Consider the following 24,449-nt stretch of genomic DNA (forward strand, 5'->3'; position numbering starts at 1 on the left):
CAATTTAACAGCACGCTAAAGCTCATCCAACAAATTACGTGAAGTCACGACTCATCACAGTCTTTTAAAAGATTCCAAACAGTTCAGTGGGAAACTGAAAAGAAACACACAATGATCACAATGTGCACAAGAATGATATTGCACATTTGTATAGATAATATACTACTATGGTTTTTTGTAATTACATAAGTTATTTATCTTAATTCCCAAGCACTTAATTTCTGACTTCAAGTAAATTAAAGAAATGTTCTTGGAGGTTGGTAGTGAATGCAGCTCAGGCTCAGCATGCAGTTTGTTGGACAGAAAATGGCCTTTTTCCATGTACAGTTCATATATAAGTACTAATTTCCAAACTATCAAAAATACCACAAAATTAACGTAATGAAGTCAGCAGAATACTTAGTCATGTGTCATGTTTAAATTGTATCCCTATTCTTTTCTAGACAGGCGAGGAAGAACTTCTCCTGTAGACTTTATGTAACTGTTGCACAGTCCTTTCATTACACTCGCACTTTGTAAACCTGCCCATCGGAACAATTGAATGCTTCGGTGATGAACGCCACTGGCCCCTCGTTGTCCTGCTGCTTGTATGTTTCCACACAGAACAAGATCTCCTCTGTGGATGTCACATTGAGTTTTCTTCCACTTGAGACAGAACTGAAGTGTACGGAGGTGGTCTCACATCTTCAGCAATACCAGAGCTGGTCTATGAGACTCTGCAAAACTTTTCATTTCTGCTGAAAGGCTTGTTTTTCTGTTCCCCATGAGAGGGGCACGCCGACCTTGTGCAAGTAACATTGCAGGTGTAAGTATGAGGGATGAGTTTTGGGCAGTGGAGACTGGGACAAGAAGTCTTCTAGCCAAGATTCAGGCTGTCGTGCAGACAATTAATGAAAAAGTTGTGCTGTGATCTGACTTTGGTCAACATGGAGTTTAGGATCACACATGATTTGGAATCATATGATTTGGAATAATCATTTTCCAGGTATTGAAGATTTAAATGCAATGTGAATACAACTTATATTGTGTCCATTGTCTCACTGGTCAGGTGGGCACACAAAAGAAAAGTTAAGCCCCGTACTTACTGCTGGCATGACCTGTGTGCTTGGAGTGAAAAGGACAAAAACCTCCAGGCCAGTGTAAGAGGTAGGGGTCATGTACTTGGCTGCACTTTATGTAGGTTGTCTAAGTTTGTTTGATCCACAGAGCTTCCTACGTACAGCAGGTTTGTGCAGGTGGTTCTTCTGTTACCATCCACAAGCCAAAATCCTACCGCATACACATCTCGCTATGATGATAGGCAGCTCTGGTGTTGCTATTGTGTAACATCAAGGTGTTTGTGTGAGTAATGACTACCAAGAGCCACTGGGCTGCTGTTAATAGCATTTCATTTTATATTCTTGACTTCTGAAAGATGTTGCTTCATGCTAACTCTGTCCTGCTTTTTTCTACTGCATACACTTACACTTATAATTGCTAAAATGAAGGGACTGAAAATGAGTGGGAAAAATTAACTTAATTTAGCTTCAGCAAAAATTCATAGACCTCGTCCCCAAGCACAGAAGCCATTCAGCTCTCAGAACTGCAACAGAAGCCAATTAAAGCACAAAAAAACAGTGGAGAGTTTTAAGATAGCTTAAGATAGTCAGTCATCTCTCCACAGAGAGTGTATGTCCTTGTTTGGGCAGGTGACATCCCTCAATTGGGAATCCCCTTCACGGTGAGTGGCTCCCTGCTCCTGGACTCCTGTAGCCAGTGGCATGTTTTAACACCGGTGATGTCAGGGTTGCCCCTCGATGAAAAGGTTGCTCTGCAGACCTCACACTGTCACTGCAGGCAGGGCTTCCTCCATTGCTCCCTCCAACTCAGGCTAAAACAGGACAGCAAAAGAAAGAAATTCAAGCATGGCACTTCATTTCAGTTACTGCAATACAGCTTGATTTGCTCTTGTCTTTTTGCCCTTTGGGCTGGTGAATCGCAGTGTTGGCCAGCCCATTTTCAGTGTTTTCTTCCTCCTGTGCCAGCTCTTGTTTTCTGCTCCCTTTTCAAAGTATGCCTCATCCATTCAGTCTGGATGAAACCAACCCTTTCTCCTAGAAATTATATTCATATACAACCAATCTGCTTTACCAGATTGGTTGCAGTAGGAACATAATCGCTGGATGAATAATGTTCAGAGGCAATGTGTCTTTTTTTTTTTTGTTTGTTCTTTTGGTTTAAATGAATGAAGCGCTACATTTATTAACATCAGCTAGTTACAGAATGTGGTCGTGGTGGATGGTGGGCGTACAAAGCACATCTGCCACACAAAAGACTGGGGTTTGCATCCATAGTCCTGGCTATGGTATGGATTAGACAACTAATGCACTTTAGTTAAGGTAAGAGGAAGATAATGGCTTTGGTTAAATGTATATACAGATTTTTCTGTATTAAGCCAGAACACAATTGTTCTCTAATCTTTACCAAGTGCTGTTAGTGCCTAATAAAGTGAAAAGTAGGGCCATTTTTCCATGTACTTCAATACAGTCAGACTTCTTTTTGCAACTAGTGAATTGCCCCCTGATGGTCACTAGATAGAATGCAGGTTTAAAGCATTTCCACACTGACTTCACTTTTTAGACCCAGAGTCTATGATAGAGGAAATATACTGCATAGATTCACAATGCACTGTTAAACATGCTGATGCAGGTTGTTAATCTAGATAAAAGAGAATGATCAATATCAACAGACTTAATTTGGCTTTGCTGTCTCTAAATCAAAAGTAGCATTGTGACATCTTGCCCATCATACCAAAGTTTTATTCTTCAGCTGTACAAACTCCTTTTGAAGAAGCATGACTGCCATTCTGAAGGAGCTGATTGAGCTGGAGAAAGCTTCTTAAAGCTAATAACTGCAGAGTAAGAACAACACACTGCCAATATAAAAGTGTTACATCAAAGTCATCCCTTTTGTAACATTACCAAATACAGAACAGAACAACTCCAACTGCAGCAAATTGGATTCAGCAACATCGGGAAAACTTCTGCTGTTTCCCACACAGATCAGTGACACTAAAAACATTCGGCTGTGTTTATTCAGAAAAGAAGTTTACCGTTCCTACTAAAACCATTAATTCTGTTTGACTTGTTTGACTTGTGTTGTGCAGTTGCATAAGTTCAGAAGGCATTGAATCCATTTTGGCAAAGCTCTCCTCTCTGTTACAGTAAGGTGGAGTGGACAGTCCAATGACAGACACATTTAGATAAAGAAATCACCTCCTTGATTCACACAAAATTGTAACCTACCGTGCACATTGTATATGTTGGTTGTTTTGCATCTTGTCATACTTGAATAAAAACAGTGGCGCCAAAGTATTTTATCACATTTGTTGCAAAGATATTTTAAGGTGCAGACAGAGTATACTGTGAAAGAATTATGGAAATTGAATAACTTACGAAAACATACACCACTAGTCATTCCTTTACTGGTACATGCAGATCTACATCCTTGTTTTACCTGAATATGCAGGTATTAGTAAAAAAGATACAAAACACATTGTGAAAATCAAACACAAACACAAAATCTAGTTTGATTTAAATTCAACGTCTTCATTTTTTATTATTAAGTTCATTAGAACTGTCTTTTCTATGTCCTTTGTAAAGCATCATGTCTGACTTACAGCGTGTGCCTTTTCATTTGGGATTTATGCATCAACTGTCATAACATGAAGGATAATGATTTCGGATTACCCATCAGGTCATGAGACCGAATTAACTTTGCTGTGATTTTTGACACAAAACCATTTCGGATTAGTACTCTTCTTCCTTAATACTTAATGCATATGTCCTGTGGGATATTTGTAAGCCATGTAAGGGAGAAGAAACAAAAGAGCTCCAGTTTTTCCTTTCCTCCAACAATTCTTAGGAATTTGATCCTATGATTATAATTCATTGTTTCTCCTTCTCTCCCTGTGTCACAGATCTCGGAAACATGCTTAACTATCCTGGGGGAAAACACTCATAAAAGCACCAAAGGAGTAGGACCTTGCCATGTAGTTCTCTTTTTATTCTTTTGTCTTTCTTGAAATGTATTCAGTGCATTTCATTTCTTCTTTCTTCCTCTCTTGGCAGGAAGAGCAGACATTTCTTGACCTCTCTGGCAGATTTAATCAAAACATGCACCTTTACTGTTCCACTGCCCTGTAATAGAATAGATCATTCCTCTGGTATTTTTCAGTTCCCCTAATCAAAGTTCTGTCTGTGTGCAAAGTACAACACGGCACAACATAAACTATGAGAACACTTTGTGACACTGTGAGGTTAACAGTTCATTCAGAAGCAACTTTCTTATAATAGAGGTTTAAAAGTCTCCTACAAAGCTGAACCTAACAATGTTTTCTCTGTCAGGCAGGCATTGCAACAACAGAACAAAGCTGCTAATGATTTCAACAGCTTTAATTGACAACAAGATTGCCTTGAAATTGAAACATCTCAAAACATCAAATTAAAATGGAAAGTTTATCTCCCAGTGTCTCTAAACTGTAGATGAATTTGTCTGTATTGGTATTATTTTGTCAACCCAAGACTGACCAACCCTTAGTCAGTCTTGTCAGTGTTTTCTCATTAAGTGCAATTGTGGATGATAGTCCATCAGTTGGTGGTCTAAGGATGAAATGCTGAATTTCCTCTTCACTCAAAAACTTTTGTGTCAAACTCTTAACAAACTAGACAGATCTAAACAGAAAATGTGACTTTAAAAGTGTATTTTTTGTTTCTCCACCAATGGTGGACTCCAGTCATGACCCAGTTTCTCAAACATCCGCAGAAAGTTCTCAACTTTCCCTCAGCTTAATTCACTTCTCCTCTTCACTCACTTTGTTCCAAACATCAGCAACAGTCAAATCTTTGCCAAGACACGGGAGGATGTCACTGCTTCAGTTACAATTCTTCCCCAGAAGCCTCTCAAGCTCATTTTTGTATCATATTCGAGTTCTAATTTCTTGCTATGCTTGAAAGAAACCAAATACTTATAAGCCCATTCGTTTTCTTAATTTAACAACAGCAACAAATCTGCTAAAATGCAACACATTTGCAAAAAATGGTGGCAGTTCAGATGAAATATCCCACACTGGCTGGACCTTGTCATTTGGATTTTGTTGCTCTCTTTGCCCTGAAATTTGTGAAATTTGTTAAGCATATAAATATTTTGGTAAACAGATAAAAAGAAATTTTTGGTCAAATAAATTCGCAGCCGAGTGTCTGTGAAAACCTCCACAGCCTTGAGGTTTACAGGCTATGCCAGATTGATGATGTTCAAACAGCAGCTGAAAGAGCTGTGAGGGATTTTATAAAGAGCTCAGGGGGTGACAGCTGAGTCGGGCTGACATGAACCCTGACCTTACACCTCTTTAGAATGTCAGCAGGCACACACATGTGCACATGCTAACACACACAGACATACTGGGCCCAGTGACTCTTAAATACACATGCACACACACAAGTCAAAGCTCTCTGTCCCCATCTCTCACTTTGTCTCGCGCACGCGCGCGCGCACACACACACACACACACACACACACACACACACACACACACACACACACACACAGACACACACAGACACACACAGACACTCACACAGACACACAGACAGGCAGTCTTTGAAGGCCGTGGCAGTAGTCACTAATGTGTTGCAGGGTCCCAGTAAGTAGCTGCAAACTGTTTTCTTTCATCTTCAGGGGAATAGATGAGGAGATAGGAGTGTGGGGATGGCAATCATCAGGCAACCAGACTGCCATCACATGAGCAACTCTTATCTCCAAAAAGCCAGGTTTTCAGGAACTCCCTTGTTTTCAGATGGACAGCGGCAGATTATTTATTTATTTCAGATTATTCAGAGCAACATGAACTTTGACATCAAGTAAACCACAGGAATAATATTAAAAATGAAGTTTGTTATAAACAGTCTTCAGGCAAGGACTCTGGGAGTCTGGCTTGTCTGAATCTAGTTACAATCTATGTAATCCTTTGTGGAGTTTTCAAATATAGCTGTTCACTGAACTAAGATGATTTTGATCTGTATTTTCTCTCAACATTGCTTCAGTGTTTGAGATTGTGGCTGTAGTCCAGGTTGGTGGGCTTCTGGGCCTCCTGAGCCTCTGACATACAGGCTTGACTAAATATCAGCATCTACATTTATCAACTCCTGGCAGATCATGCCTCTCAAACACGCTAAAACATGCCCTTGTGAGGATGATTCAGTGGTTACAATGAGTGTACTTTCCCAGTTATTGGAACAGCAGAGCAAGTTTTACAAAGAGATGTTACTTCAGCAGCAGGATAACTTCAAGTGCTTTAAACAGCTCATCATGGATGGCGTTATTAGAGAGAGATTACGGCCATCTTGGAATTCAACCAAGATAGGTTTGAAGAGACTGGAAGGGGATACCATGAGTCTGAAACAAAGATAAAGTCATTAGAAAATAACATTGTGAACTCTAAGCAGGAATTTGATGGAATGTTTACCAACCTGCACTATACTGAAAATCAGTGCAAGAAGACAAATATTTTAATCAATGTGATTACAGATGAGAATGGAGAGAACTGGAGTCTGGAGACTGAATCAGAGAAGAAGGTTTGACAAATGATCTCAAGCAACCTGGGACTAGATGGCATACATACTGTATGGATATCAAGCATGCCCAGCAAAGTGGCTTGGAAAATTTTTGTAAAACTTTTACACTTTAAAGACAGATTATCCTTTCCTCTGCCAAGAAATTAAAGGGCACAAAAATCTATATAAATTAAGGCTTCTCAGAAGCTGTGCAACTGAAGAGGAAAGTGCTGCTGCCTAAGTAGAAAGCTGCCAGAGAAAGAGGTGATAAAGTCTGAAGTATGATAAGTTTGTCATCATGCTCGGGTGGACAAATTCGATCACAGGCTTAAAGTATCTCAAGGTTAATCTTGTCTTTCATAAAAGGATTTTTGTCTTGTTTTTTAATTTTTTATAGTGTTTTTGTTTGTATGTATCCACATAAGAAAACTACACCTTTGTTATGAAGTTTACCAAAGAAGGGATTAGTATTGCCTTACTCAAATATGCAGCCTCAGGAAAAAGGTTTGTGAGATTACTGAGATCTCCTCCTCAAACAATATTCATGTTTTAGCATTGTCACCAGCACACTACTTTTGATGATTATGAACTAGCTATCAAAGGGTCGAAGAGACAGGGACAAATGTGATGGTGGAACTGCATTTTATGTTCAGGAACACATTCCAGTAGTGCCACAGAAAGATACAACAAATACAGACAATGAAGTGATATGGCTTTCCATATTGCAAGTGGTAAGCATTGTAATTGGCAGTGACATATGAAAGTAAGGATATCATCCTTCTTAGTGATGTAAATATTTAGTGGTTTTCAAAAAATTGTCTATCAAGTTGATTTCTATGGTGGATTCTTGCAATCTTACTGAGGTTGTTGCTCAACCTGCCAGAATTTCTACAACCATCAGTGATAATGCAACCTGTATTGACCATATTTTCACTAACATACATGAGCTGAGGCAGTATCAGTGGCAGTGAGATGCAGTGACCATAATTTGATTGCTTTAAAAATAAAGACTAAAATTCCCAAGTAAGGGTTGTCCATCACAGGTCATTTAAAATATTTATTTGTTAATGGTGTTAATGATTTACAGTGGCCTGATGCTTATAAGGAAAATGATGTAAACTTTGCTTTGAAGAATTTCAGTGAGGTTGTAGGATGAGCCTTCTTTACTCAGAAAAAGGTCTGTAAAGGGCAGCGGAGGGAACCATGGACTGATGATGTGTTTCGATCTTATGCTTCAAAGGAAAACAGGCGAGGTTATAAATCAAGGGGCTTTTAAGATAGAAGTTTTTATTGTAAGCTGAGAAATAAGGTTGCCAAGCTCAAGATCTAGCGTTCAATTGGATGATGTAATTTTAACATGCACCCTTGTTAACAGTACTGAGGGATAAAACATGTTGTTTTGCATTTTACAAGACACTGTTAAAGATGTTGCTCTCTCCTACTCAGATGACACATCTCCCGGTATAGATAAGGTGGAATGATTTTTTTTGCATCTAGGCAGCTTTCCAAATGAATATGTCAAATTTTCTAATAGATGTATCCTCAGTGGGACAGTGGAAAGAGTCTAAAATCATACCCAAAGATGGTAAATCAGGTTTTACTGGCTCCAATTGTAGATCTATTAGATACTTCCTGTGCCAGGTAAGATACTTAAGAAGATAATTTTTAATCAAATGTCAAACTATTTTCATAGAAATGGGCTACTTACAAAAGCAGAGCATGATAAGGGCATTCTACTAGAACTGCATCAGTACACATCAATGTGATCATTGATCAATGGTTAACATACAGTATATGGATGACAGGAAAGTAGTTGGAGCTCTGCTCTTGAATTTTACTGCAGTCTTTGATGTCACTTACCACAGTATTCTCAATGCTAATCTCAAATGTTGTGTTTGTTTAGGTTAGCTCTTACTTTGGTTGTGATAGAAATCTTGTGAACCTGACAAAGGAGTTTTCTCGAGACATCAGATGTCTTAAGCAGAACAATTTATTTTCACTTGATGCACAGAGAGGAGATATGCAATGGACACAAATGTTAACAGGTTAACTAGTGTAATGTCATCCCAAATTTGAAGCTGTCCCGTGGAAAGAGGATATATAAACCCACAAGTTGACACATGACTCAAGCTTGCTGTGTTTTCCATTGTATTCCCAAATAAGGCTATTCCATATCTCTCACATATAAGTGGCAAACCTCTTTTGGACACTTCAAGCTGGACATGATCTCATGTCTTATCTACCTTGCCTTTTGTCTTAGTATGCATATTATCTGTCCCTCAAACTCTAAAACACTGCTTGCTCTCTCAAATGTTTGTGTCTTCCTACTCTCCCTATCAATAAATGGCCTGCTAACCTTGGTTACTATAGCAACTACGGACGATATTGGTGCAGCTGCACATTCACAAGGCTAGAGATAAACAATTGGCTATGGTGCCCCGTGACTGACCTTGTCTGAATAAAAGAATACAGACAAACTGAAAAAGAACAGACTTAAAGAAAGTAATTCCTTGACAGGATGAAGAATTACCTCACTGAAAACAGTGACTTTTTCAGTGGCTGTTTTTCTGGAAGCAAAAATATCCTGTGATGTTCCACAGGGAAGTTGCTTGGGTCCTCTTTTATTTTACATTTTCACAAACGATTCATCATATGTTGTTAAAAATGCAGCTGTAGAATTGTTATGTATGCTCATGATTCAACTTTATTACTGTGCATCACCATCAACTTGCTGAGAGAGAAGCTACATGTTGAGTTGCATAGCATTACTAAATTGGTGAGAATAAATAAATTACTATTAAACATTGTCAAAACTAAATGTATTGCATTTTGTAGCAGTAATGTTGTCATGTTATGTTGCTAGCTCCACTGCCCTCAAATTGTTTATAGATGGGATGTCAGTTGAGCAGGTCACTAAAACCAAATTATTTAGATCATTTATTGTCTTGGTATGGTCAGATTGACCTCATTGTTTCCAATTCCAAGGGCAATTGCAATTTCAGCAAAATGTTCTGTATTTGTTTCATCTTCTGTTATGATTGAGGTTGCTTGGTCGCTTCTTTAGTCACACCTGGAACGATTAGCATGGCTAACTGTAGGGGGTATTAACATCTCATATTCTGTTATTTATGCAAAATGTCATTGATACACCTCACTTCTCTTGTGAAAAAATAAAAATTATATAGAGGTTTTTTGTCATGGGTATAATACATGTCAAATGAGCACTGATGACCTGGTAGTGGCAAGTCCATGAACAAACTGTATAATGAGAACTGTTCTTTATAGTCTCTTCTGCTTGGAATATACTCCCCATCAACATTGGACAGATCAGAAGTAGTCTTTTATAAAGTCACTGAACAAATGTAATGATGCAGTGTGATTTGAATTATTGTTTGTTTTATTTGTTGTTTTTCTTGTGTGGACCCCAGGAAGACTAGTGATCACTTTGGGAAGCTAATGGGGATCCAAAGAAAGAAAAGAAAAAAAAGAAAGAAACATGACAGGGTAAGCGTGCCTTTGACAATATTTCAATATTCTGCTGCTTATTAGACCACTGAATAAACCAATGACCGTGCACAACAAATCAAACAAGTGTTATGAATTGATTTAATAGTCCTCTAAATTATTCTGAAGGAATTTGATTGTTTATGCCACAATATAAATTCAAAGGAAAAAGAAGACTTACCACCTGCCTCTTCCACCAACCACTTAGCGAAGCCATAGAAATCAGAGAGTTCAGCAGTGATGCTGCTTTGGAGTTCATCTCAACTCATCAGATGCCGGGAAGCATAGAAAAAATTCATGTTTAATTAGTAAAGGAGTTCCCTTTCTTGAAGGCAAGAGTCATAGCAACTCATGCGTAAGTACTATTTACTAAACTTTATCTCACCTCTCATTAAGTCATTAAAGACCTCACCATCTTATGCTGTTTATCAGTACTCAGCCAAAAGCAGACAACACAAACAGACTGTCAGCAGTTGTAATGTGTTTTGTGGAGAGTGTTCTCAAGTGTGTTCTCAATCGATCATCAAGGAACATCATCTGGCGTTCTTCATTTAGACTAATCTCTATTAAAATATTCTCCTCACACATGGATGGAAAAAGCATTTTTACACATTTGTGCAAATATCCTCTCTCACTCTTTCTCTCCCTTTCTCTCTTGATCTTGCCTCTTATCATCAGTTCAGTTTGCTTTTTTCATTTATATTCTAAACACATAATTTACTCTCTGTCCCTTGCAGTCAGAAAGAGGATGCTGCAGTAGCATACTCCTAATTATTTTTATTACATCAATATTGGTCACTGCAGGAATCACAGTTGTAATTAAGTGTGATTTGAGGTTCTGGAGGTGTGCATGAATTAATAATGAGCTAATCAAAAAGCACTTGGGCTGATTGCCAGGACATTAACACCTAGAAAGAGAAAGGGAATTAAGTGTTGTCTGTTTCTGGCTCACAGTGCACATCTGCATCTGTCAGGGCTCCAGTGGTTTATTGTATTTACTTGAAATCCTACAATTAACAAATTTTTGAAAGTTAATGTGGTAAGACGTTCATGTCACTTTAAGACTGTTTAATATCTACTGTGTATTAGCAACAAGCAGCAAGATAGGAATCAGTTTTCTGAAAGTTTTAGTTGGACACACATGTGCATGCACACACACATAAATTGAAGTGTCATTTGTAAAGGTACAAGAGCATTTCTCTGGGGAAATTTTGCAGGAGAAAAGTGATAGTATGACATTTCTCCCAAAATGCCATTTTGTCTCCCTGAACAACTTGTTTAAACATGATCAGAAACCATGCTTTTGTCCTATTACATGTAAGAGTGAGAATATGTCAACCCCTTCCAAACAGGCTAAGATCAATTGTGTTTAGCAGTTACTCAAGTAGGAATTACTTATGCTGAGTATTTTTATTTCCTCACAACTGCATCTTAGTCACACTTGGTCATCCTGTAATCTTGTGTTGATTTAGACACATCCATCCATTTTCTGTACCACTCATCTGAACCAGGTTGCGGGGACATTGGGCATAGTACACCACCAGTCTGTCACAGGGCTCACACACCAACGGGCAATTTAGAGTCAATTAACCTCTTTGGACTGTGGGAGGAAGCTGGAGTACATGGAGGGAACCCACGCAGACACTGGGAGAACATGCAAATTCCACACAGAAAGGCCCCCCCCAGGCCCAGGGTTTGATCCCAGAACCTTCTTGCTGTGAAGTGACAGTGCTAACCACTGCACCACTGTGCCGCGCCTGATTTAGACACAGTGGTTTTAATAATTTGTTGCCTTGAATTTATCTGATGTACCCTCAGATCACTTAATTTGTGTACACAAGTCACTAAGTGGAAACAAAGAGGACATAGATTTACAAGACATGCAACCACTGTGGAGCAGCATGCAGAAATGTTCAGTACATACAGTAAAGTCAGCTGTATTGCTAAAAAGTCATTTACTATGTGTATCATTTACCATAAATTTACCTTAAATCAAAGAAGTAATGTGAAAAGCTGAAGTTACAACACAAAATGCTGCGAGGCTGAAAACAATATATTTAGATGCAAGCGGCTACCACATGTGTCATGAAGCAAAACAAACGTTTGTGGACAGATTAAAACACACAAAGAAACCAAATAGAAATCAGCTCTTTGGAAAATAGAACATTTTAGATAACAACAAATAACATTTGCAGAAATACTGGTTTGATAAACTCACATGTTTTTTTTAATATCATTACCATATCAGCGCATCATAAAAAAATGTTTTATTTCAGCCACTTAATTTAATGTGTCTAACTCACTGATTCAATAATAACTTTCTTCACAGTGTGAAAACGGCAAAGAGATTGGGACCACCCACTGACCTATGACAGGGTGGCATATTCTGATCGGCAGTTGAGGCAGATGGTAGGCGTCCAGCCTCCTCTCGCATGACAGAGCTGGATCTGTCAAATGTCTGTGATATAACAGAGAATGTTGCTTGGCCATGACTCAGCAGTGCCTGCTTATGAGAATTCTTTTTTGGATTTAAATTAATACTTTTGGTCAGAGGAACAAAAATTAACAGGATTCACTTGATGATGTTACTAGTCAAGGAAATGTTAAAATAAAACCCATGTAGGCCCTTCCTACTTCAGTTTCTCTGTGGGATGCCCTGTATCCTCCTGTGTCCCCTCCTCTGAATTTGGTCCCCTGGCGAATAGGACTCTAAATCCCTAAATGTGCTCGAGCTGTCCTGGAAAATTATTTTTCAAACAGAAAACCGTGTTTTGTTTAGTTTTTTTTCACAGGATTTTGGAACTTGTATTGATGATGAGAAAAAGCAGTCTGTAAATAATAGCTTTCAACATGACCAACCTTCTGTTCAGCATGTGCGGCAACAGGCATGAGATGAGGGCAGCAGTTTCACAGACATGCCAGCTTCTAGCTGCAGACCTGCTGGGAAATTGTTGCTTTCTGCACCACTTCTCTTGTGAGTCTCTCAGTGACTAATCTGGCTATTAATAAGTGAATTATTAAAATCATGGTCATGCTTTTATACATTTAGCCCTGTCTCCAGTGCTATCAAGAAACCGGGTACACTGAACAGGATAGCTTCTTTAAGTTTCACTTATCAATTATCCACACAGAGGTTCGCAAAGAAAAAAACTTGCCTCTCCATTGTCCTTGTGACTACTGTGGACCCCTTAAATTCAGATAGTGATGTAGATGGTTTGTGACGGTAGCGTGCTCCTGGATCAATTTTAGGTGGAGCGCTGGTGATTTGACTAAACTTCAAGATTCCCTGGAAGATGGCAGACATTGTAAATTGCCAGTCACCACGATTAGAGATGGTGTATTCCACATCAGACTCTCTGATGAAGTGTAGCCTGCACACAGTATTTTCGGGCAGAGGCACATATTTAACAACACACTCTTGGACCCAAACTGTGGTGGAGAACTTCTGGTGTAGTAGCTGGCAGATTGTCCACACAAGAAATCTGTTGCGGTCTTGTCCCTGTCCATGTTTGCTTCCTCTCCCAACTGAGCTGTCAATGAAAGGTTGCTATTGCTTTGCCCTTTTGTTAATTAAAAAATAAAAGTTGTTAATTAGCAACCATGATGTTTGCCTGCTTCTCCCCATTTTTCCATCCATGTTTGCTAGTTTCCAGTTTTCCTAGTCTTTAATGGTGCATTACTGTGTTTCTTTGCACATTAATGCCAACAAGCGTCAGTGAGCTGATTACTGTGAAACCAGGAATGCATGTTGCCTTCACCACATGATTGCATACATGTGCAATGGTAGTGGCCCAAAACTCCAGGGCGTACCTTCAAATGAGCAGCTGTATTTAAACCATTTTTACCCATCTGAGTTCCTGCTGGGGCATCTTTATTGACATGTAGACATCAGATGAGGGAACTCACAGATACAAGTATCTATTCAAAGAATGCCACGTAGGCTTTGAGCAGTAAAATAAAGATACTTAGCATTTTAACAGAGAGTCACTTGATGTGTTCAGTCTACATTCCAACATCACTGAACTGACGCTCTTGACTAACAAGAGTTAGATTCCTGTCATAAGGCCGGCTTTGTTGTTTGCCTGCAAGTGCCTGTCTTTTTCAATCACTGCTGTACATGTCAACTTGTTCACTTTGTTCCTCGTGCTGTTAGCTAGTAGTTAGTTCTGTCTCTGTGTCCTTGCTTCCTTAATTTATTTTTTTTTTTCTTTTGCAATGTTTGTAAAACCGTTTTCCATTACAATATTCCACTTATTTTATATTCAAAATACTGCATATATTATATATTGAAGTGGTTTTACCTGACCCCCTGCTGTTGTTGAGCTGGTGGAGTTTTATTGGCTTTCATGTTGAATTATCACTAAAGAAATAAGATGCATTGAGCTATGTCGCAGCATGACGAAGATTAAGAGTCCAACTTCTAATCAAGAAATGAACATTGCATTGATTTTCTTCATGCTTTGTTCTGTAATGTTTGTATCTTTAGACCATCACACAGATTGTAGTTATGTAAACAAATAAAACTACAAACAACATAATTTTTAAGATCAATGTATAATACAGTCTTTACTGCCTATGAGGTCACATGCTGACTGGGATTTTCAATTTAATTTATTGTAGAGACTGCAGTTTGTTTTTCCTGCTAAATCCTACGATGTCAGTCAGTGCTTGTGTGTGTGTGTGTGTGTGTGTGTGTGTGTGTGTGTGTTCATGGAAACAATTCAATTTGATGATACATTCTCTCCTTGTCTGTCTGTCTGTCTATCTGTCCATCTGTCTGTCTGGATAAATTTCTTGATTCACTTTTGTTCCCACGGTGATGTTGCACCCAGTGTGCAGCACACAGCGCAGGTCACACAGAGCCATCTAGGGAATGAGATTGTCAGTACTCATCACCAAACAACCTGCCAAACGACTAAAATCAAAAGTGATCTGAAAGGATTGATACTGTGGACAGTGTGTCTTGCAAAAGACGGTTAGCTGATACACACACATGAATGTGCTGCACACACACGTGCAAACTCAGAACGGAAGCACATGATCTCTAACTCTCATTTTCTCGATCTCAAAATAACACACGAATAAATCCTCCTACAAACACTCACATCTAGGTGTACCACCTGTGCCCCTCCTTCCTCCCTTGCCGCTCCTCTCTAATCCACTTGAATGTAGCTGGATATTAGATTAGAAAGTTATAGATGTGATTATTCGTCCCTGGGCACAGCCATCTATTCGCTGATTAAAACATGAACTGGGGGCCATTATGTAACTGCTTAAAAAGATTAAACCTAGTCACCCCTGTGGGGCCTGCTCTCTGTTGTAACATGCAATAGAGATAGCACAGGCGAAGGCACACATGATGGCATGTTAGTTATACCTACACAGGTAGCAAGATACAAGAACAGAAGAGTGACAAAAGACCAATGCCAAGAGAAGTGAGCCTGATAATGTGAGCTTGTTGCGAGTGTAACTTTCCAAGGAACTGAGTGTCTCTTTCAATATCTTCAATTAGTGAGCTGGAAGACAGAAAGTGAGTGGCTCCTATTTTGCTGAAGGATTCTCACAAGAACACCAGCCTCCCTCTCCTGCACATGTGAAACTGTGACTTCTGGTTTGTTTTTCTGGATATACGGAAGAGGTTTCAATAATTAGCGTAACCACAGTAACAACCACCAACAAAATAGATTGACAGTGTGATACAGGACTTAATTGCATTTAGAAGCCAAAAAGACTAGTGATGGTGTTTTTAGCTTTTTGCTAGCAAGCCTGTAGCTAACGTTCTGTTGCTCTTATGACAGAAGACGACCATGCTCCACCCAAGCAAAACTGGACTGGTTGAATGATGAAGGTTAACAGCCAATGTTATCACTCACACTGAAACATTCAATAAAGACCATGCCAGTTGCAGGCTGCTGAGCTACTAGCAGAGCGTTGGAAATTTTTTAAAGATAAAATCAAATGAGCTGTCCCCCCTTCTGTGGTCTAGCCATTGCTGGTCAGGAAATCAAATGCATGGGTCAACTTCTCCTGAAACTGCAGCTGTTTCCCCTGCTTCCAATATTTGTGTTATGTGAGGACCGAAGGTGCCAGACAGATACTCTTATCCAGCAGGGATATGCATATGGATCCTTTAGCTGTACAGTGCTTGCCAACAAAACGGTTAGCGATTTTCCTCTCTGCAGTATAGTGGTGGCTATGCTTGGTGTTGCCTTTGACAACATGTTATGTAACCCAACTGAAGGCAAAAGTGTTTGGGATAACAGCGGACACTTTCAAGCAGTATTTCTTTGAAGTTATACATGAGAAAAGTGACAGTAGGAATTGTGTGAAGAATGAAAATATAATAGAAAAGAGAAAACAGCCCCACCCCTGTTACGATGACAGAAAAGTGAGAGGTGAGAGGGCTTCTGATACTGACTTTAAGCAGTACCGTGGCCATGACCTTACCATCTAATGGATGTTTTAAGAGTCATTTTGAAGCAAATATGTACTTGAATCAATACACTGCACATCTGAACATTTAAAGGAATTTTGACATTTTGGGAAATATAGTTTTTCACTTTGTTAGAGTTAGATGAAAAATGAAGAAGATTAACCTTAAGCCTAAACTAACTTATCTTAGCTTAAAGACTTATAGCCTCTAAAGTTTACAAATTAATATCTTGTTTGTTATGCCTGATTTGTATAATCCGCACAAAAACACAAGACACAAAAACACAAGTTATGATTTTTACAGGGATTGTCCTGAAGTCTCCACTGGTTGCCTGGCAACCTCACAGTGACAACAAGTGACTCCAGGGAATCACTGCACCCAGCCAGACGTGAGTGTGGTATTGAACTGCTCATATAACTCTCAGAAAGAAAGTGATTAAGTACAGTGTGTAAAATATGGCACTATTTCTTTTTAAAACCATTACTGTTACAACTGTGTCTATACTTAAAATAACTGTATGGCATTAGTAATTAGATTGGATGCTGACATTAATGGAACACACTGAAAAGTGTAGACTATTGATATAAAAACAGAATAAGAATCTCTTTTCACCACATTAGGGCTGCATATAATGACGTACCTTCTTTTACCTTCTGCTCTGCATTATCCTGTAATATCTTCCTCTACGCTGTCTTCTGTATCCCCCTCTCATTATTGCTCTGTCTTTGATGCTATGGATTACAGGCAGAGGCAACCGATGGGAAAATATGTTCAACTTTCTTCATACTGTATATCTATCTCTGTAATGATGATAAACATGAATAAAGTGATGCTGGATTGTCTTTGATGATCCTCACATTCAAAGAAAAGGGAAGATGGAGACAGTGTGACAAAGTCCTCTGGGAGCTCAGTTAAAAGTAGATCTTGTGGGCTCTGGGGCAGACAGGGTAGCACACCACAATCTTTATTCTTTCAGCTTAAGTGGAAGAGTTATTCAGTATGTGCATCTCCCATTCACAGTAGTGGAAATAACGGTCCAAACTGTGAAAAGTGAGGAAGAGTTACCAGGTTCACATTCAGCATTTAAAATAACTGCTATAGTGGCTTGTCCAAGAATATGAGGTTGTATCAAGAGTGAACAGTTGGCCCTTAAAGCCTGTTAAAAACCCATTAAACTCACATTTAAACTGAGCAAGAGGGTGTAAGATATCCATTAGACACTATCCAATGTACAATATGTGTAGGCTACTTCTGCTTATCCACTCTGAAGCAAAAAGCAGCCATGCTAGCATCTCTGTAAAGTTGTACGTAGGCCCAGTGGTGTTTGAGCTAAAACCTCAATTTCTCACCACTTACTTTAGCTTGTTAGCATGCTAACATTTGAAAATTGGTACCAAAAAACTTGTGAAAAGTTAAGGGATCATCAGAGTTGGTAGGGTTCATCCTCTGGGGATCATGAATGTCTGTACAAAATTTCAGTCTGTCAGTAGTTGTTGAGATATGCTTTTTCTCTGCGTAATCCTTTGCATGCACAGTCAACAGTTTTCATAGAGATCTTGAAAGAGATAAAAATGAAAACTCTTCATGAAGAGAAGGCACTTGTTACTAGATGCATTGAGGTTTTATACATTTGCTTTGAATTGAGTTAGGGGCCTTTAGCAGTGAATTCATTTCTACCTTAAATCATTTTTAAAATAATTTGCCTAAAGATCAATGCAACATAGACAACAGCTTAAATATCACATTGGCAGTCATTGGCAGTGCATAGTATATATGTTGTACCACAAGAAAATGTGAAAATCCCATTGCAGTTGACTGTTGCTCGTGTAAGTGCTGATCCATATCCAAGTGTGCCATATGTTTCTTGTGTTACTTATTGCTTTCCCATTCCCAATAAAGTGGCAGAATAAAAAGGCTTTTACAGGTCCCTGTGGGTAGCAGCTACTTCCAGTGGTAGTCACTGAGCTGTGGGGCTGCAGTGGTGACAAATGGCACCAAGCACATATTTTACTATTGCCATTTACAATGCATGATCCAGGCTGTGCTGCTCAAATGACTGTGCAGCAACACCGTTGAGAGTTATGTTAGCTGGAGGAGTGTGTGTATTTGTGTGCCGCAAACACACAAACAAATACGAATTGAGCTTGTTTTGACTTTACTCATCAGTCAAGTTAAATGGTAATCTTTTTCATGAGTAGTCAGACTTTTCAAGGTGACACTGCTTATATATAGACAGTTAAAAAAAGTACCCTATATCACATCCGTACTTTGACAAAAATGATGTGTGCAAACAAAGATTTAGATGCATTGTCACCCGAATGTGTTGACATAAATGTAGAATCATACCAGTAAAACAAGCTTGTGGTCGCCACATTTCAAGTGGCTATTGCTACTATATGATTTTTCATTTTGATGGAAATGTCATGATAGTTTGATGTAGCAGTCTCTATTACTTGGTTGTGGTGGCAGTGAAAAACATCTTGTAAAGTGAACAGTCTTTTATATTTGCTACTGTAGTAAATATACAATAGCTGCGCTAGTGGTCTTACAGATAGGCTACTGCACACAGTCGCCAAGACAAATAGACTGTTATAAAATGATGACTTTATCGTTCATATAATTCTTTGCAGTTATTAAAACAAGCAGCATTTTGGTTTTACTTAAGACTGTTTTGCCTACAATAAACCGGATGAGCTCCGTTGAGGAGAGTCAGTGCACCTTTCACCGTGCATCCCTGTGCAGGTTCAGCGGACGTGGCCGTCAGGGGGCAGGCATCAGTCGGCGAGCTGCTGGAGAAACGGGCTCCCTGGTTTGCTCCTCGCCGGCAGCAATTACAAGCGCTCAGACTCATACAAGCGCAAAAAACTGACAGATACAATGAATCTGAGAAATACAAAAACAAGGCAGATACAGTGCAAGTCGCAAACAAGTCATAAAGATGCACTTAGAGATAAAAATTAAAAAAAAAAAAAAAATCTAACAAAGTAGAAATAATCTGTTCCTTTCTCTTAAGTCTATAGCAAAAAGTATGATGAGATTATTTTGAGCCTTAACGACGCGGAGCGAGAGAGGGAGAGAGAGACGGATCTTCATCCCTAAACAATGTCCCAATTCAGACGCGCCATTAAAATGCATGCAGATATTTATATTGGAGTGAGATTTCATTTTCTTCTTGTTTGTTTGTGTTATTAAAGTACGAAACAGAAGGGAGAGGAAAGAGGGAGGCAGACTCAAGGAGAGTGGGGGAAAGAGAGAGTCTGGTGTGGTAGCCAGAGGGCGGTGGCATTTCTCTCTCTCTGCGTAAACGGAGAGACTGGAGAAGGAGAGAGCGCACGGAGAGGGAAAGCGGAGCTCAGTGGCAAGGCAGCAGTGCCGCCGACACGAGTCAGAGGACCCCGTGGTTATTTCCACCACCTCTCTCTTCTCGCAGCTCAACCTGCGCCTTTTGAGACGGACTTAAGACATCGGGACTAGAGCCTACACACACCTTGTATACCTTTGGACTCGTTTTTATAAATCAGCAGATCCTGTGCTGGTGGAGGGGGGTGGGGGTGGGGGTTTTCTCATTTATCCCCCACCGTGAGCCGAGGAGTTTTGCGTGTTTATGTGTTTTACGCGTTGCTGGTAATGGGGAAAAGTGGACAGAGAAGTGGAATAGGACGCGGGGCTCGCAGCTTGGTGAGGATGTGCGCCACGCCGGGGATCCTGCTTCTCCTGGTGCTCGTACACCCAGCAGTCGGCCAAGGTAAGGCGGGAGAGCGCGTCTTCTCGCAGACCTTTTTTTTTTTTTTTTTTTAAAAAAAAAACACCTTAATTGTTTGGAAGCGGCGGAGCTTCTCCTCCATCGCTGAGATGCGGTTGTGTCAGTGGCGGTATGTCAGGTAAGAGGCGGAGGGGCAGGAGCAGCTCCTGCAGAGGAAATACAGCCTACTTTTTTTTTTTTCTTGCAATATTTCTATTTAAATTGAGCTGCTGCTGACGGTGGTTTACAGTCAGTGTCTTCAGGTGTAAGCCACGTATGTCTGCGCATTTCTGTGCCTGCTCTAACTGTGCTGTGCAAACTGAGAGGCAGAAACTCGCATCTCACGTTTCTCCGCGACACACGACTTTATAGAGAATCACTGATTTCAGAAAAGTGGCCCACGGTGAATTCAGTAAGGGTGACTAATATGTAAGTATATGAGGTCTCCGCTGGCTTTTGAGAACCAAAATAAATACGAATGTGACTGTGAAAACTCCCGAGCAACACGGGGGGGTGGGGGGGGGGGACTTCAGGTCTACATCAGAATCCAGTGTGTTTGTCGTCGGGATTGTTTTCTTCACAAACTGGAAAATCAACACCGAGGGTGCAGTGGAACTCAGGCGCAAACTGAAGGGAAGGACCTGGAGCCCACGATGTGGCGACTGATGTCTGATCTCGGAGCACTTCGCTAAATAGAGGCGACGCGTCACTGCCCCCGATTGGGAAATTGATCAGAAGTCACCAACGCTGTGAGCCGCCAGAAGCGCACAGGCAGTTCCACACATCTCACAACAACAGCAGGAGTCCGCGGAAGAAATGTGCTGCAAACTGCTGCACCCGGAGATAAAATGCCAGCAGATCACCTCACCATCATCATCATTAGCCTGTGACAGACGAGTGGGCAGAGTTAATACCTCGCCGTTAAAAATGATAAGGTATATCCACACGCCCCGAGTGAAGCACAAGAGGAATATTAAAGTGATATTTCTAAAGAGTGACGCGCAGCCACACCAAAGGCTGGTGTTAGTGGAGGGTATCGCAGGTCACAGACGCGATGAAGCCCAAATTCCTCCATTAAGACGTTTTATTTTTTACTTTGTAAGAGCTCTGTGAGATTCACAGCGTAATAAGCTGCTCCCCTGAAACGCTGAGGGGAAAGACGGTCATACTTCTCCCTCTCACACTCTCAGTGACCTTCTCAGGGAGAGAACTTGTGCCTTGTTAATGTTCATCCAGAATCATTAATGGCCAACTCTTCTGTAGTTTCACCAAGCTGATTAATACACCACATGTTTGTTTTTTTTTCTGTATGGTCTCAGTAACCTAAGCTCGACCTTATTCTAGCCACTTATTTTGGATTTCATCCCTTGTTAAGTGTAATAGTCTAATATCTTATCAGGATTCAGTGTTACTTAAGCCTCTATTATATTCACTCCGTTATACAACTAATATTCCACTTGAAAGCATAGTGTAACTTACCAAGTCTGCCCCAGAGTGTAGTCAGTAAATTGGTATCAACTTCACAGACTGACCCAGGGTTTTATTTTTTTTTTTTTTTTGGTGCTGAATATAGCCAGTAATTGGACATGATGCTGCTGCCACCTTTCTCTCGTTGCCTTGGGGAACAGGGTTTCAGCGACTCCCACCAATATTCATTATGACGGTTCTCTATTGGTTTACTGTTAAATCGATACGTTGCAATTTAGGGACACGATTTGAGCAGGCTTTCACCTAACTCTGATAAATCGCACCTTGCCACCAACATGAGGCTCAATTTGACTTGGGTAGAGAAATCTGATAATTGCAAAGCAAAACAGTTGATGCTTCTCTGGCAGATAAAACTCACCCCCCACCCTCTCCCCTTTTTTTTTTGTAGGTTTATATTGCTGTCCTCCTCTTCTCCCCCCCTGCAGTGTTATGTTTGTGTCTGTTATTTCGCTGTTCCAAACAACTTGACTCATGTCTCCGGAGTTGTTTCTTTGTGTGTGAGGAGTCACTCCATTAGTTGTTCTATTGAATGGGGCAAAACACACAAACACATTGACCTAACTGTGGGGGGAGTGGGTTTGCTTTGTGTACATAGCAGATCCTCTCTGTGCATCAGAGCTGGATTCAATTCCCAAACCGCTCAGGCAGAGAACTTCCTTCACATTACAAACTCTTTGTTTCTATGTGCAGTTTGTATTTGAATGGGAAATACAAAGACTTGTCTTAACCAAATTACTCTGCTGTTTAGTTCTGCTCATGCATGATTGAGCGTCTTGTTGCCTGCAGTTTAAGTCCACTGTGGAATATGGGGTTTGGAAAGTTTGTTCTTGAGGTCGTGACTAATGATGTTCAGGATGATAGTGTTTGTGGAAATGATGCAGTTGCTGCTGAGGATTCAAACCTAATAATGGAAAATGATGAGAAAATATTCAGATTTTTTATTTATTTATTTATTTTAAATCCATTTTGAGTAGACCACACTTATCCCACACAAAACTGATTCAATCCAAGTTACTACTTTACAGCTACTTTACATCCAGGTCTCTCCTGAGCATTTAATGATGAACCTCTTTTTTTTTTTTTTTTTTTGGCACTTTTTTTTTTAAAGCTCTTAGTCATTTAACCTGGGCATGCAGACATCTTTCTGCTAACTTTGCAGAGCTATAGAAACTGTGATATACTATGGAAGAGCCTCTCACACAGACACCCACTCGAGCTCTCACTGACATGTGCACATACAATGAGGGGTGAGTGTTAGTTGAGATCCTCTCATGCCAGCTTGAATACATGTGTCAGCCTTCCAACTAAGCCCCACCCTCAAGCCTTTGGGCCTATTAAAAAGCCATTTGCTAAGCCCCCTTACATTTGATCTGAAATGAATGGGCGTCGAGATCGCTCGACAAAGTCAGAAAAGTCCCCTTGTTTATAATGATGACTAAGCTGCGCCGTAGCCAGGTTCTACAATTCAGCTGCTTCAGGGTGTAAAACATTTGGTGTGTTCCTGCTGTATATGGCCCTGGGCTCTGGTTACAGACGCTCATATTTCTGTGGCATGTTGTGTTTTAGCTCTGAAGCACACTATTCTGTAAATTTAACACACACTTCTATTCTAGGATCTGTTTGAACTTTAAATACATATCTTGAGCTTCGCAGCTGATTTCAAACACGACTGTGTGAAATAAATATGTGGGTGTGTATGTGCTTGTGTTGAGGCTTGTGTGTCTGCACAGGTAGGTGTTGGTGTGTAGGTGTATATTTGTGAACCTGGTGGTGCAGAGGTGTAAAGATGTACTGAAAGTGCTTCTGTGAGGTGTGTGTATGTGTGTGTGTTCATGAATTTGGCAGCTTGAGGATGTTCTCAGAGAACTCCTGTAGAGGGTGTGTGTGTGTGTGTGTGTGTGTGAGAGAGAGTACGTCTATATGTGGGTGATGGTGTGATTTTGTACATGTTTGTGAACTTGGCATTATTACAGTGTTCCAGCAGAGCTCACATGGTGTTTTATTGCGTGTGTGTGTGTTGTGTGTGCACACTTGGCATTATGATATTGCCAGTGCTCCCATGCTGCCTCCCATTATGCTCTGATCCTGTCCCATGGTGCACTGCAGCCATCCAGGGTTCAGTGCTTGTATGGGGACAGCTGGGAATTATTGCAAACTAAATAGGCCAACTTGATTGGCTGTGCCACTCCAGCCAGCACAATCTGATAGGCTGAGCAAGTTTTATGTGGTAAATTTGATGCTGTTTCTGCATCAGAGAGAGAGAGAGCGAACGGATGAATGGATGAGGAAGGGAGAGATCTCTCTGGGTGGTTTGTACCAGCTTTGATCACTCCACTAGGACTTGACAAGCTGACTGACTGCCACACACACACACACACACACACACACACACACACACACACACACACAGCAAGATATTTCTATGGTCAAACAATGCTGCATTCTGTCTGCATTCTCTGCCTGTGTGTATGTGAGTGTACTAATGTGCGTGTGTGTGTGTGTGTGTGTGCTTGGACAGGCGTTCAGGGGGGTGTGTGAAAGGAAGTCTTTGAATGTGTCTGGGGTTGTTTTGTGTAGAGGACCCTCCTGCTGCTAGCGGCAGCATAGTGATGGCAGATCCCCCTTGCCCTCTCTGCCTTCTTTTTTTTTCTTCTTTTTTGTTCTTGCTTACTCATCCATACATTTCATAGAC

General features: G+C 40.3%; 2 protein-coding genes across 3 annotated transcripts in view; both read left to right on the plus strand.

Moving 5' to 3' along the window:
* Positions 1-14,107, plus strand: part of LOC139624185 (uncharacterized) — a 173,906-nt gene extending 159,799 nt beyond the window's left edge. Inside the window, exons 4-5 of the mRNA XM_071483088.1 lie at positions 10,019-10,094; positions 12,424-14,107. Of these exons, the coding sequence (XP_071339189.1) occupies positions 10,019-10,094; positions 12,424-12,459 (112 nt within the window). The 3' untranslated portion in view covers positions 12,460-14,107. The remainder of the gene's footprint in view (positions 1-10,018; positions 10,095-12,423) is intronic.
* Positions 14,108-19,546: 5,439 nt separating this feature from the next.
* The window catches only part of unc5ca (unc-5 netrin receptor Ca), a 178,561-nt gene continuing 173,658 nt past the window's right edge, over positions 19,547-24,449 (plus strand). The window contains exon 1 of one of the 2 annotated variants that reach the window (XM_071483090.1): positions 19,547-20,272. In XM_071483090.1, coding sequence (XP_071339191.1) covers positions 20,155-20,272 — 118 coding nt within the window. In that variant the 5' untranslated portion in view covers positions 19,547-20,154. The remainder of the gene's footprint in view (positions 20,273-24,449) is intronic. The other variant, XM_071483089.1, reaches the window with a different exon arrangement.

This window comes from Trachinotus anak, unplaced genomic scaffold, assembly GCF_046630095.1.
Source record: "Trachinotus anak isolate AG129_WGS33_773 ecotype Australia unplaced genomic scaffold, CSIRO_AGI_Tana_v1 ptg000008l, whole genome shotgun sequence".
Taxonomy (NCBI): Eukaryota; Metazoa; Chordata; class Actinopteri; order Carangiformes; family Carangidae; genus Trachinotus; species Trachinotus anak.